This window comes from Malaclemys terrapin, chromosome 5 (assembly GCF_027887155.1).
Source record: "Malaclemys terrapin pileata isolate rMalTer1 chromosome 5, rMalTer1.hap1, whole genome shotgun sequence".
NCBI classification, from domain to species: domain Eukaryota; kingdom Metazoa; phylum Chordata; order Testudines; family Emydidae; genus Malaclemys; species Malaclemys terrapin.
This window is the reverse complement of record NC_071509.1, coordinates 23,851,566-23,863,778: the sequence shown is the minus strand read 5'-3', so window position 1 is coordinate 23,863,778 and position 12,213 is coordinate 23,851,566. Positions and strand designations below refer to the sequence as shown.

The 12,213-nt window shown below is 39.3% G+C and overlaps 1 protein-coding gene across 2 annotated transcripts in view; it reads left to right on the top strand.

The window, feature by feature from the left end:
* SORCS2 (sortilin related VPS10 domain containing receptor 2) overlaps window positions 1–12,213 on the top strand; it is an 818,166-nt gene that overhangs the window by 786,011 nt on the left and 19,942 nt on the right. For both annotated transcript variants that reach the window (XM_054030250.1, XM_054030251.1), the window contains exons 20-23: window positions 2,755–2,888; window positions 4,955–5,078; window positions 7,000–7,112; window positions 8,954–9,079. In XM_054030250.1, coding sequence (XP_053886225.1) covers window positions 2,755–2,888; window positions 4,955–5,078; window positions 7,000–7,112; window positions 8,954–9,079 — 497 coding nt within the window. The remainder of the gene's footprint in view (window positions 1–2,754; window positions 2,889–4,954; window positions 5,079–6,999; window positions 7,113–8,953; window positions 9,080–12,213) is intronic.

Here is a 12,213-nt window from a genome sequence, read left to right as displayed (position 1 = left end):
AAAGGCAGGTTACTCCTCTTGTGTTCTCCAAGTACTAGCTTCAGGCTTTGGGGAGCGGGATGGGTGGCCTCCATCATGAATCCTGGAACCAAATAGAAAGCAGTAAACGTTGGAGCCTCTGCAGAGATTGGAACTTTTAGTGCAAGTCGATAGGAAATGGACAGTGGCTCCAGCTGCCCATATTTCCCTTCTGTTAACCAGAGTCTTTGAGATGCAGCATTGCCTAGTAATTAATGCAAATGACGGGGAGTAAAGAGATCTGGGTTCTATTCCTTCCTCTGCCCTGACTGGCTGTGTGATCAGTTAGGGCCCTATCTTGCATCCATACAGATTAATTGCAAAATTCCCACTAAACGCAAAGGGAGCAGGATTAGGCCCTTAAACTCATTGCCTCAGTTTCATTATCTATTTTTTTAAAAATTGAGGTAGTAACATTTCCTTACAGTGTAGTGTTCTCAGGTTTAATTCAGTATTTGTCAGGTGCTTAGATGCCAAGCTGATAGATTTGATAAACAGAGGCAGGGAAGGAGAGTGGGTGAGTGTGGTCTGTAGAAGCAATATATGCCTGCTGTGGTAGGTGAGTAACTTTCCTTTCTCCATTGAGAATTGCCCCACTCTTGGGAGACCGACAAGCAGTAAGAACCCCTGAAGGAGGGCTGAAGGATTGCCTTCCCAAAATGTCCCTCTGATTTGGCTCCTATATCGGGAGATGAGTGATGAGTGAAGGATGTAAATGAAGTTTCATGTGGTGGATTTACAAATGGCATAGGGGGAGGTATTTCTCAAGCGTAAAATGAATGCTATATCTAATCTGGAATTGGAACACTAATTTGATTAGGATTGAGTACAAAGGCTGATCCACTAGGATAATCTCTAAACTGATTTTGAGTCCCATCCCACCTCGTAACTCGCTCCTTATTCCCATTGGACTTTTACCCAATGCCACAAACAATCTTGGAGTTTTATGAAAGTATTTTGTCTTGTCCAGGGTCAATAGATACTTTACATCTGATTTATGCAGTCCTGGTAAATTGTGAGGTTTGAGGAAGATGGCCAGGACTAATTAAAATGGAATTTGGAAATTCTGGAGTAATTTAGGTTGTAGGCTCAGAAACACCTTATCCCGTGGAATATCATGAAAGTAGAATAAGCCATAAACACCAATATCTCAAAATTCTTTTTACCTGATGTAACAGTTAGGAGGAATGCAGTTTGGAGGGACAGAGGGCAAAGGCAGAGTTCATGAAACTTGTCAATACTAAACTCAAACCCCATGAATAGGAAAAATCCCAAATTGCAGGACAGATATGCACCAGATCTTTAAAGAAACGTTTCATAGTAGGATGTACCAAAATTATGGTTCTCTGATCCAGAGGATAAGAAGCTGCAGCTGGTACCAGGGGCTAGAGCAAGGCTCAGTTCTTTGAAAAAGCAAGTACTTGGACCAGAGTAAAGGGAATTGTGGAACATAGGCATACCCACAGTGAGTGTGAATTGGATGTGAACGGGCAATGATGTCATTAGTGCAAAGAGGGTACGGAAAGGCTCAGAGTGATGTCTGGATTGAGGCGAACGGCTCTGAATGACAAAGAGATGTTTAGAGCAGTGGTCTCCAAACTTTTTGCGCCGGCTCTACCATTTTTGCCAAAGCAAAAAAAAAAAAAGCCGCTCAGACTCCCGTCCAAACTGACGAAGCAAAAAAAAAAAAAAGCGCTCTTCCTGCCACCCCCCTCCAAGGGTCCTCTTGCACATCCCTTGGGGTGCACGCACCCCACTTTGGAGACCACTGGTTTAGAGTACAGAGAGAAATGATAGGATGGATTCATTATATATAATATATATATAATTATATATAATAACTTAATTGATGTTTGTAAAGCACTTTGGGTTTCTGAAATGGAAGGTGCAATATAAGTAAAAAAAATAAGTGTTAAACGCCTCCAAGCTTTGAGTGCTTTTCTGAAACAAATATAACTCATGCCTCCTATAAAGATTTTCTTTCAATAATATTATTTTGGTAAACATTTTTATGGACCAAAATACAATGAGACTAGTGAGACCCCGATACAGAAATTTTAAAGTGATGCGGTTTTTGTACACTGCCTGCAAAATATAGCCTCACTAGGTAAAACTTCAGAAAGGAACAAATTTACTCTAAGAGCACGTGTTTAATATACAGAAGTTATACATTTAAATTTGCAAATCAATTAGCTTCTAATAGACAGCTTTTTAAAGTATGTATTTATTGGATATTTTGCTGAATATTAGCCTGACTAAAAAAAAACAGCGAGGATTCCAGTGGCAGCCTGACTGCTGATACTTTGTAACGAAAATGAACAGTCAGCATCATTCTTCTCAGATTTTGCCTTAAAAATATCAGAGGCCTGGTAGAATTTCCATCAATTTTATCTTTGATTACTTTCCTTTTCCGTCTTTTTTTTTTTTTAAACTGTTGCTAAATTTACTTATGATCTTCTATGTTAGATGTGCACAAGAAAGACTCATGCAGGTGCACCAATAAATCACATTGCTCTGGATTTTTATTTGTGACCTCCTTCGTTTAATTAAAATGTCCAGAACATACCTTCAGCTCTTTTCATTGATGCATGCAGAAAACAGGGAGGGAGAAAAATAAATTCAGGACCTTGTTCTGTGCAGGTGAGACTGCTGCAGAATGCTGAACAAGAGAAAAACCAGAGGCATTCAATAAATTGATGGATTCTTGATTAATGGCCTTTTTGGAACTCTATTCAGCTCCACTGCAGGCTTTACATCTAGAAGTGGTTCCAGTCATTGGGAGAAACCAGGAGGTGAATTTGACAGCCATCGTATTGCCCAAGAACCCTAACTTGACAGTCTTCTACTGGTGGATAGGAAACAATCTTCAGGTACACACGAGATTTCCTTGGAGATTTTTTTTCAGCCTCTCTTCAATAAGGATTATGTCTAATGCCTATTCCTTTCAGGAAAATACTCTCCTGGTATACATGACATTTTGCAGAATACCTTCTATTCTCAGTCTGTTAAACCGTCTATTTACAAAAATATAAATGACTTGTGGTTTGTATATGTTACAAAGTTCCACACATTTCACAGGATAGCCAATAGAATTGTGCAATTTAAACAGCTTTATAGTTTGTCAAAGTTTAAAAATCAGACAATAGCCCAGACATAAGATGTTAGGGTGGTGGTAACTATAATAATAATAAGACACAAAGAAATAGGCAGGAAAGGGAAGGAGGAGACCTGAGGTATAACAGAAGTCTGGCATTATTTGAGCCATCTCAGAATTCTTTATCCAAAAGTATCAGAAACAGGGTTCAATTTTTTTGAATTCATATTATTGCTCTCTAAGTCAGTAGGCTGTTCTTTCTTTCGCTGCTTACTCAGACAGGTTCAAATACCAGTGCTCTATTTTGGGCATAAACTTACTCCTCCATTTTTGTAAAATCACACATTTGATAATCATTGCAGCCTTCAAGAACCAAAGGCTTGGTGGTGGAGTTAAATCCAGCGTAGTAGGTACATAACCTAAGGTATAATTCTCACCTGAGGATTGGTTGCTGAAATCAAGCACCATTTTCAATCTTGTGTCCACCTGACCATTGGACAGTCCCATAACATATGCATCAGGTTTCCTTTTTCTTTATTAGTGTGAACAAACTTCAGAGGACAAGGGCCTTATCTTGCACAACCTCTGTGGTGTCCATTATTGCTATTTATGTGTAAATGGAAATTTCTCATTCAGAATCGGGCTACTTCTACAGACCATTTCCTTTAGTGGAATCACAGTTATGTTGCAATTCTCCACCTTTAAGGAAACTGTGATGTAATGCATTTGGGATTATGGCATCAGTGAATTATGAAAGCTTCTATTTATGTGATCATTAGCATAGATGGGAATTGAAATACTGCACAGAAATATATATTTCTGACTAAGTCTGTTTCTGTGATGTTATATTCTTTACAGTTTGTTATAGAGGGATGAAGTTAAGTCTAAAAAGACGAGACAAAAAAGGTGCTCATACACTATAATTATGGTCATAGATGGGTAGATAGGTTAGATACATGGATCATAAAACATTAAAAATCTAAATATTTCTACTGGGACAGGATTATTCTCTTCTGTTCATTTGGGCTAATTATCTTTTAAAATAATTATTTTAAAATGTCTGAGCGCAATGTAGTGCTCGTAAGAGAGAGACTAAGATTACTGCTTGAGGGAGGAATAGTTCAGACAAGCACCATACACCAGTACATTATTCTAGTCTTGGGTCTTTCTTGAGCCCGGAATGCAGATCAGGTGATATTGTGTGGTGGATCTGTGATGTGCACAAATATGGACTAAGCACCTAATTCTGCAAGGTACAGAGCACCTCAGGTCCTTTTGACATCTTTGGGAATTGCAGAAGTGCAACCGTGCACCTGTATGGATCGGGCACTAAAATCAGGCCTCAAAATTAATTTAATTGTAACTGATGATAGAATCTGAATTCAGGTGTGTAGAGGGGAAAGACCTATGCACTGAGGGCCTGACCCAGAGTCCAGTGATGTCAATGGGAGTCTTTATAGTTATTTCAGTGGGCTTTGGATCAAACCCTAATAATCTCTCAATTATATTAGGAGGAGGATTTGCTCAGTCTTTAAAAATGTGTGTCCCTTAACTCTGTAATTCCAAAGTCAAACATTAGATTTTGAACACTTGTTAAAGTATATTTTATATGCATTTTCTGAATGAAGGATTATTTTAGTTTTCAAGTATCCAACATAGGGCAAGCATACCTGGTGGTAGAGAATTGGAATTCGCTGACTTGGCTAACCATTGATTAAAATCACAGAAAAAAATCAATCTATTATTTGATCCTTCCAATATATTTCAATCACTAGTCCTTCACACACATTTCTTCCGTAATTCTTCCTAACATTTTTTTTTTTAATTTTCCTTCTTTTTTAGCCACTTCTCACTTTGGACAGTTTTTTGGTGACAAGATTTGCTGAGACAGGTGAGGTGAGAGTTACAGTGCAGGCCTCCTGTGGGAACTCCATGCTGCAGGATTCCAAGATTGTCCGAGTTTTTGGTGAGATAATTTTACTCCCTCGTATTTTTTTGTCCATTGCATGTACTTGTATGTACTTTACAATTGCTCTTAGAGACCAGATCCTACTGTGAAATTTTATCCAATGCCACGTTAAACTTCTAAACTCAATACACTAATCTGATCTGTAATGAAACTCCATTGAAATGAACAGAGAGAGGCTAAGGAAGAATTTGACCTGTATCCCTTCTAGAAAATGCTACCATGTTATTCCAAAGCACTACAGATAACAGTTGTCTTAAAGCAGCATTTTGGGCCATAACTGTAGAATACTATAGAACTTATATGTTTTTATAATATTTTTAGTCATTCTGTTGATCTTACTACAGAAAGAATAATGTGAGGGGAGAGAAGTTCAGTGGGGCACATACTTTTATTGTAAAAAACTTGAAAGAATTTGCCTGTTGTGATAACGCCTTTTTGCTTAATGATTTGGGCATTTCTCGAGGAGTTTGGATTAGAAAGAGCTGCTGAAAAATGTTAAATTACCCTTTTGCTAATGGGCTGCATTGTATCACAGTGTATTTTGCTGTGCCGTGTAATGTGCTGATGAGGCCTGTTGTACCATGAAAAATGTAAGAAGGAAGAGGAAATATTTAAACTTGTATATCTGCTGTCAAATCTGGGTATCAGGGATATCTAATAAGTCTTACTTTGCTAAGGTTTGCAAATATGGAGAGCTAAAAGCTTCATATATCCTGGGGACACACAGAATGATACTTAGCTATTGTCCTAATATTCCAAACCGACTTTTTGCTTGTAATATGCTTTTTAATATAACATAATGGTAAACACCAAGATTTAAGCTAAATAGAGCATTTGTAAACCTCTTGCCCTGTAACAAATGGATTTTATGAATGCCTGTGATACCATTTATAAATCCATCAGCTTTTTAGAAAGCTTTAAAAATATAACCCCATTAGCATGGCTTGTAAGCCTATCATGCTTCTTACTTTTCACTACTGCAGCTGCTGTTAGTATTGGCAAATCCTGAGTCAAAGACCAACGGGGCATTGGGGTTGAGGAAAATAAAGACACCCTTAGAAAAAATAAATATAAAAATATGATTCTGTCTAAACTGCCCAAGAGATCACGTTTGGATCATTCATGCATTCCAAAGGATCTCTTTCTCTGCTTTGCATTAGGTTCTTCAGGTATGCTTCCAAGGAGCCTGTAGGGAGAAAGGAAAGAATACAGAGTCCTGTTTACTAAGAAACTGTCAATTTCTAGTATTTCAGTTATTTTTGGATTATATTCATAGAAATGTTGGGAGTGTAGCTTATTTATTCTTTTAAACAATGCAGTAGTTAGCCATTGCCATATCATTTCTGTTCATATTTTCACAGCTAGATTATAGAAAACATAAAGAAGTATTCGTTTTGCATGAAAAAAGGAAAATGCAGTGGGCAAGAACCAGATGTTTATGATTCAGTAAGAATCAAGTCCATAGAATCATGCCCATTTAAAAACAAAAGAAACCACAGCTTTATGTGTGGTGTAATATCTTAATGAAAAATTACTGAAAAGATAATTATCAGTGGAGTATATGAAACTTGACTTAATGTTTTCCATGTTGCCTTTGATTGGTGGCTAGAAATATTTAGACATAAGATGCTGGGAAAGTGGGGAAAATACAAAATCTAGTATTGGTCCATGCTACTTAGATTGTAAACTCCTTGGGACAGGAACTGTCTTTTATTCTGTTTTTGTACAGCACCTAGCACAATGGAGTCCTGGCCTGCAAATGAGTCTTGTAAGAGCTTCTAAAAATACAAAGAATATTATTAATAATAATAATAATAATGCTAACAAAGCTTTTTTCCAGAGTTATTATTTTCTACAAAACTGTTTTTCCCCAATTCTCTTTGAATTGTTCAAAAATTGTTTCTTTTCCTGTTTCCAGATCATTTTCAAGTTCTTTCTCTAAAGTTTACTAAACATCTGGACATGTACAACCCCAACATACCAGAGTGGAGGGAAGACATAGGCCTGGTAGTAACACGACTTCTTGCAAAGGTGCTCTCTCAGTTTGCTCATAAACTGCTGCTTCTACAGTCATAAAGTTGAAGGTTAAGTTAATGCCTTCCCATTTAAAAAAAACGAGGCAGGGCAGAACAATAAAACTATCCCCGGGAGCGACATTTAGAAGCAGTTTGAGGCCAGTGTCACTTGTGTATACAGGCCATAGATTACATTATTGCAATACTGTCAATTTATTTCCAGCACAGCCTAATTGGGAATTAACAATAAATACTCCTCTCAAGGATTTTGGGGCCAGGTGGAAATATTAACAAATACTTTGTCTTTGTGAAAAAAGTGTAACATGAATGTGATGTAGTTAGGGGTTACACAAAGGGTACTATAATATACAACATTTAGTCTTTGATTGTTTTTTTTTTTAAATAATAATTTACAGCTTTGCATGTGTAACTCCAAAAATTACAGAAAAGATGTAAGGAATTCATTTGCTGCAGCCACTTTATGTAGGTTGCAGGTATGGACAAGACTTAGATTCAGATTCAGTGCTTAATTTGTGCTAGAGCTTGCTAGGGCTGAATCCCACACCTCTAGGCTTGGCAGTTCATAGCCCCAGTACCTCTGGGCTTGCTGCATCAGTTATGAACATAAAAAAATTGCTTGAGTCTCGGCACCTACTTGCTTGAGCCCTGGCACCTCTTTCATTACAAATTAAGCACTGCTCACATTTGAACTCTGAATTGTCCTGTAGATTACTTAAGTCAAGCTTCACATAACAGCATTGTAACATGAATAAAGAGTAATGCCGTTAAGGTAGGGAGCACTTGAGCAATAATATTCAGGTGCACACACTGCCAGAGATAAGCGCATATTGAATTCTGTCGAGGAGCGTATCAATAGGTTATGACCCCAGAGTAAATATTTATAGAAATAGTTATCACCAAGGAAACACAGAGCCATATTGTCAAAGGGCCCCCAGTGAAGTCAGTGAATTTACTCTGGATTTGCACCAGTATAAACCAGATCAGGATTCTGACATTCTATTTTACACCTGTTTCACCCCAGTTTATAACCCCAACACCTACTAAATGGCAAATAGAGTGAGTTCCATTAATCACACATATCAACTTCTACCCATTTCATAATGTACATCTGCCTGATGGGTGTCTTCCCTCCTTCCCTTCTCTCCCCTCCCCCCCCCCACCAATCAAATTGGCTCACATCTTAACTTTTAATAAATCATATACAAGAAGTTAGATACAATTATATGGATTTTCAGATACTTTTTGACCTAAGGACTATGAGATTTGACCAGTGTTTTTCATTAAAATCTCACAACAGCCTTCCTATATATATCACTCAACACAAGAATTTGTGACGAATGGTAACATTTTCAAAAGTGATGGTGTCATTTAGAAGCCTAAGTCCTACTGAATTTCAACGAGACTTAGGCTCCTAAGTGTCTAAGTCACTTTTGAAAATGGAGCTTGTACTTCTAAGACACTTAGGTGCTTTTTGAAAATTTTATCTTGGAAGATTACATGCTCACTGCACAGTTGTGGTAAACCTGCAAACCACTTAGGCTTCAGTTCACTTTCCCATGACACCCATTGGAGCTCTTTGATATGTGTGATAACACTTCTAATTTTCAAAGAGCTTTTCAAATCTCTGCTAATTAATGTAAGGTTATGTGCAGCTTTCTAGCTTCCAGTGACTTCCGTAGAATTCTCTCTACATATTAAAAATCTTAACACCAAAGACCAGATCCAGAAAACCATATGTGAAAGTAGCTATATATTTTATTAATTTTTTTGTATAATACTGACAGTATAAAGTTAGCGTACAGGCCTGTAAATCTGTGCATGTCTTTGTCTCTGCAGGAAACTAATATCCCTGAAGAAACACTGGTGACAGTGGTGAATCCTGGTCTGCCCACAACTGCTGATTTGCTCGTGCTGCTTCCAGCAAACCAGCCAAAGCGGAAGAGAAGTATAACTAGTGATAAGGTAACCAGAACAATCTGTGTCTGATTAGGGCCAAATCTTCATCCCATTGAAATCAGTGACAGTACTCCTACTGGTTTCATTGTTGGGCCTTACACACCTAAATGTCATCCACCCTACTTCTTGGCATGACCTATGTAAGGGCTAGCAGCAATTGCGGTCCTTGTTCTTAGAAGAGTGCAGTGCCTGCTCCTTCCCTGTGCACCCTGGGATGGAATCTACCCAAAGGCAACAGGAAAAGAGCAGGCCATGGCCTTGCCTCCTCCTCTAGTCCAGCCCATAATGTGGGGTGGCATGTAGTGGGGAATATGCTGCAGTCCCTGAATTCCTCTCCAAGCTCCTCCAGGGACAGAGTGTCTCTATACCAGCTTGTACTCTGAGCTGTGGCCATTTGCACAATCCAGCCCCAAATGGTATCAAAATATTTCTCAGGGATGGCTAATATTTGTCTGTTGTTACATCAGCAACTAAAGTGATAACATATTGGTCTATAATGATCCAGTAGATTAAAAGTCTCTAATCAGGAGTACAAGCCACTGTGGAAACCACATATTTATAATATTAACATTTTTGATTAGAGGAGAGAATCCTCCTCACTGACTTCAGAAATACATTAGACCTCAGATCCTACTGACTCAAGACTTTAGGATTTGGCCTATTACATGAAGAGCAGGTGGTTTCTGCCCTAATGGTCAGGAAGCTTATTCGGGTACTGAGGCAACAGGAGCAAGAGTTTAAATGCAACAGGATAAAGCTCAAATATGAGATTTCCCCCATCTCCCATGTCCAAGCGAAATCTGCTCAGTGGGAAGGGGTCCTAGTTCAGTAGAAAATCAAAATTTGTCCACTGGCCCTACCTCTAATTTATAATTTATGACAATATGTCTTTTTTTCCATAAAATGAATGTCTCAGCTCTGCACCAGTTTTGAGTTTCAAGCATTATCAGTTAAAAGGAGTTATCATTTAAGAAATCATTAGTTTTAAAGAGACTAGTTCAGGAGGGCAATATGTTACAAATAAGAAGGTTCAGAGAATAGGCCACAATATCCATCTAGCCAGAGTATGTCTACTGGTAGGCAGGCCCAAGCTCCCTAGCATCATGGTAAAAGACCTCATTCATGGAATTGCCTAAAGAGGCGAATCTCAAAGTATTTTGATGTGGCTTCTGAGTATTCGAGCAGGAGACTTTAAACTTAACTGTTAACTTTCAGAATTGGGTAAATTAAAATTGAGAATGGTCCTAATGCAAGAAAAACATCCTTAGTCTCCCCCTGTCATCTGAATGTGAAGTTCTGGAAGACTGAAGTCACAATTAATTTCCAGAAACACTGTATTTTAATAGATAGTTCAGAAAGCCCTATGCCAATTGTGGTTTGCAGCCAGGTGGGTGTCATCACTTGAAACTCTTACCTTCTTTGCTCCTTTTAAGGAACGAGATGCTGATTTATAATGAAAGTGTATCTTTCTGTTCCAACTTTCTGTGGAATGGACTTCTTCAGTAGTTAAAAGCAACAGATTAAGGCAGACCCTTGTGTCCTGCTGTTTGTTTGCTTTTTTTAAAAAACTACCTACATTTATTCAGATTAGCTGCCTTCAAATCTCAGCTATTATTAGTGGTCTGCTTCCAGGCAGCTTGAAGAATATCATCAGTTGCATTCAATGCTGCCTCAGTGTTTTCATGGTCAGATCTGAACCACCCTTCCAGATATTCCAAGAGGAAAGACATGAAGAGCTACACTGAGCTGCTAATGATTTGGAGAAATTCCTAATATCAGGACTGGAGAGAAATGAAAGCAATGTAGTATTGCGCAATTTGTATGAGAGCTAACATCCCCATCTGAGAGCTAACGTATGGCTATTGCAGCTAATGGTGCACCAAAGGGATGCCAAAGTCAGGATCGAAAAAATATATCTGGGAGAAGCTATATATTCTTCATCATACTTATATGTTGCTGACAGAGTCTAGTTAGCATTCAGCTGGAGGTGGAGCATACAAAAGGGCATACAGATACCAGGCACAGATATAACACCTCCATGGACACTGGAGGGAGTGTGTTCCCTGGTAACCTTTTCTCCACAATGGGAAGAGGTGCAGCATGCAGCTTCCCCACCACAGCCCTACAGCTACTTACTGGTGTACAGTAACTCCTCACTTAGCACTGTAGTTATGTTCCTGAAAAATGTGACTTTAAGCGAAACGATGTTAAGCGAATCCAATTTCCCCATAAGAATTAATGTAAATGGGGGGGTTAGGTTCCAGGGAAATTTTTTTCACCAGACAAAAGACTATATTATATATATATATATACACACACACACACAGAGTATAAGTTTTAAACAATTTAATACTGGTACACAGTGATGATGATTGTGAAGCTTGGTTGAGGTGGAGGAGTCAGAAGGTGGGATATTTCCCAGGGAATGCCTTACTGCTAAATGATGAACTAGCAATTGGCTGAGTCCTCAAGGGTTAACTCTCACACTCTACAAGGCAGCAGAAATGGAGGGAGGGGAGACAGCATTGCAGACAGAGACACACACCGTGTGTTAGAGAAAGAGATGTGCATTTCCCCTTTAAGTATGCTGACCCTACTCTTAAGTACACTGCCTTGTTAATTAAATCAGCTTGCTGAGACCGGAGCTGCTGCCAGCAAGCTCCCTCCATCCTGATCCCTGTCGTGTGTCCCCCCTGCTTTATGGAAGATGGGGTAAGCGGGGTGCAGGAGCAGGGGGGAGGGGGACACTCTGACAGCCCTGCTCTTCCTCCCCTCCCCCCTCCACCCCGCACAGCAAGCAGGAGTCTTGGGAAGCAGCTCCAAGGCAGAGGGCAGGAGCAGCACATGGCAGTGGGGGGAGGGAAAGCTGAACTGCCGGCAATTGCTAGCCTGCTGAGCAGCTGCTGCACAGGGAACTTAGGGGAGCGGGGAGCTGATAGGGGGCTGCTGATCCACCCTGGTTCCAAGCCCCCACCAGCTAGCTGCAACAGGCTGCTCTTCCTGCAAGCAGTGGACAAACCCAGCGGCTGCCAAACGACGTTAGAAGGGAGCATTGCACAACTTTAAACGAGCATGTTCCCTAATTGATCAGCAACGTAACAACGAAACAACGTTAACTGGGACGACTTTAAATGAGGAGT